Source organism: Octopus bimaculoides, chromosome 20, assembly GCF_001194135.2.
Source record: "Octopus bimaculoides isolate UCB-OBI-ISO-001 chromosome 20, ASM119413v2, whole genome shotgun sequence".
NCBI classification, from domain to species: Eukaryota; Metazoa; Mollusca; class Cephalopoda; order Octopoda; family Octopodidae; genus Octopus; species Octopus bimaculoides.
Window position 1 is genome coordinate 41,452,260 of NC_069000.1, and position 825 is coordinate 41,453,084.

The 825-nt window shown below is 32.8% G+C and overlaps 1 protein-coding gene across 2 annotated transcripts in view; it reads right to left on the minus strand.

Annotated features, from left to right (window-relative positions):
* The window catches only part of LOC106877462 (uncharacterized), a 42,958-nt gene extending 42,416 nt beyond the window's left edge, over nucleotides 1–542 (minus strand). The window contains exon 1 of one of the 2 annotated variants that reach the window (XM_052975018.1): nucleotides 216–542. In XM_052975018.1, the coding sequence (XP_052830978.1) occupies nucleotides 216–359 (144 nt within the window). In that variant the 5' untranslated portion in view covers nucleotides 360–542. The remainder of the gene's footprint in view (nucleotides 1–215) is intronic. The other variant, XM_052975017.1, reaches the window with a different exon arrangement.
* Nucleotides 543–825: the final 283 nt, after the last annotated feature.

The following is an 825-nucleotide window of genomic DNA, read 5'->3' on the forward strand; positions in this document are numbered from 1 at the left end:
ATATATATATATATATATATATATATATATATATATATATACACACACACACACACACATATATATATATATATATATATATATATATATATACACACACACATATCTGAGTATACACACACATATATATACGTGTGTGTATGCACGTATGTACGTACGTACGTATAAATTTCTCACATTTCAAAATATAGAAACTCTCAGCGTCCATTACTTACTGCGGATGATTTCTCTTCCATCTTTCTGGTCCTGGCATCTAAATGAAGAATCGTGATGGTCAACACGAGAAACAGTCCAAAACTTATAAAAGAAGAAATGGAAAATCGCTGCGAAATGATTCTCCCCACTTTTGCGATATCCATTGTGGTGACGGTCGTCCGTGCTGCCTCTTATTTCGTTTTGGTTTTATGATAAAACTGAAGTTGATGTAAGCTGGAGATTATAATTGTGAGCTTCTCGCTTTTGGATCGTAACTGAAGATTGTTAACGTGTGATTCTCGCTTTTTGATTTTGTTCACTCTCCACAACCCAACTCTGCCGGAAATTCAATTGTAAATTCAGGAACCAATGAGATTGATATAACAATAATTGTGGGTGTCTCCTTTTAAATGACACCTTTTGTGATTGGATGGAGATGATCTACGATTGACACACGCAATACTCAGCAAAATATTTTACTGACATCGGCAGAAATTTGTAAAATGAAACAGAAATTCCAGTTTATTTTAGGATTCTAATATATTTATTTCCTAATGTTTGTATTTATTTTACTTTGTTATTTCTCCGACTCCGTTTTAATATTCATTTAGGGGACTACTTTGTTTGTTC